The sequence below is a fragment of the Eimeria mitis genome, genomic scaffold (genome assembly GCF_000499745.2).
Source record: "Eimeria mitis Houghton genomic scaffold, Emh_scaff3240, whole genome shotgun sequence".
Lineage (NCBI taxonomy): Eukaryota > Apicomplexa > Conoidasida > Eucoccidiorida > Eimeriidae > Eimeria > Eimeria mitis.
In genome coordinates, this window is record NW_013571578.1 from 5607 (window position 1) to 6115 (window position 509).

Below are 509 nucleotides of genomic sequence, written 5' to 3' on the forward strand. Positions count from 1 at the left end.
AGCAGCAGCAGCAGCAGAAACCGCAGCAGCAGCAGCAGCAGCAACAGCAACTGCGTCGCCGGGGGCTGAGAGACGATCGCAGCTGGCTGCAGCAGCGAGGGACTGTCTCCTCTCCCTGTGCTGCAGCAGCTTCATCAGCAGGAGCAGCAACAAGAGCAGAAGCAGCAGCAGCTGCTGCTGCTGCAGCAACTGCAGCAGCAGCAACTGCAGCAACTGCAGCAGCAGCAGAGACTGCTAATACAGCTGAAGCTTGCTGCTCCCCCGCTGCAGCAGCTAGAGGTGTACCGCAGGCTGTTGATGCGCCGCCAGCAGCAGCAGCAGCAACAGCAGCAGCAGAAACAGCAGCAGCACCAACAGCAGCAGCACCAACAGCAGCAGCACCAACAGCAGCAGCAGCAAAAGCAGCAGCAGCAACAGCAGCAGCAGCAACAAAATCCAAATGGAGGCGCAGAAGCAGCTCACTGACAGAAGCCGGTGATGTGGGGCAGGAGGGAGCAGCAGCAGCAGCA

At 60.5% G+C, this 509-nt stretch overlaps 1 protein-coding gene across 1 annotated transcript in view; it reads left to right on the forward strand.

Moving 5' to 3' along the window:
- Nucleotides 1–465, forward strand: part of EMH_0063770 (uncharacterized protein) — a gene marked incomplete at both ends in the record, with an annotated part of 2955 nt that extends 2490 nt beyond the window's left edge. The window contains one exon of the mRNA XM_013498178.1: nucleotides 127–465. Coding sequence (XP_013353632.1) covers nucleotides 127–465 — 339 coding nt within the window. The remainder of the gene's footprint in view (nucleotides 1–126) is intronic.
- Nucleotides 466–509: the final 44 nt, after the last annotated feature.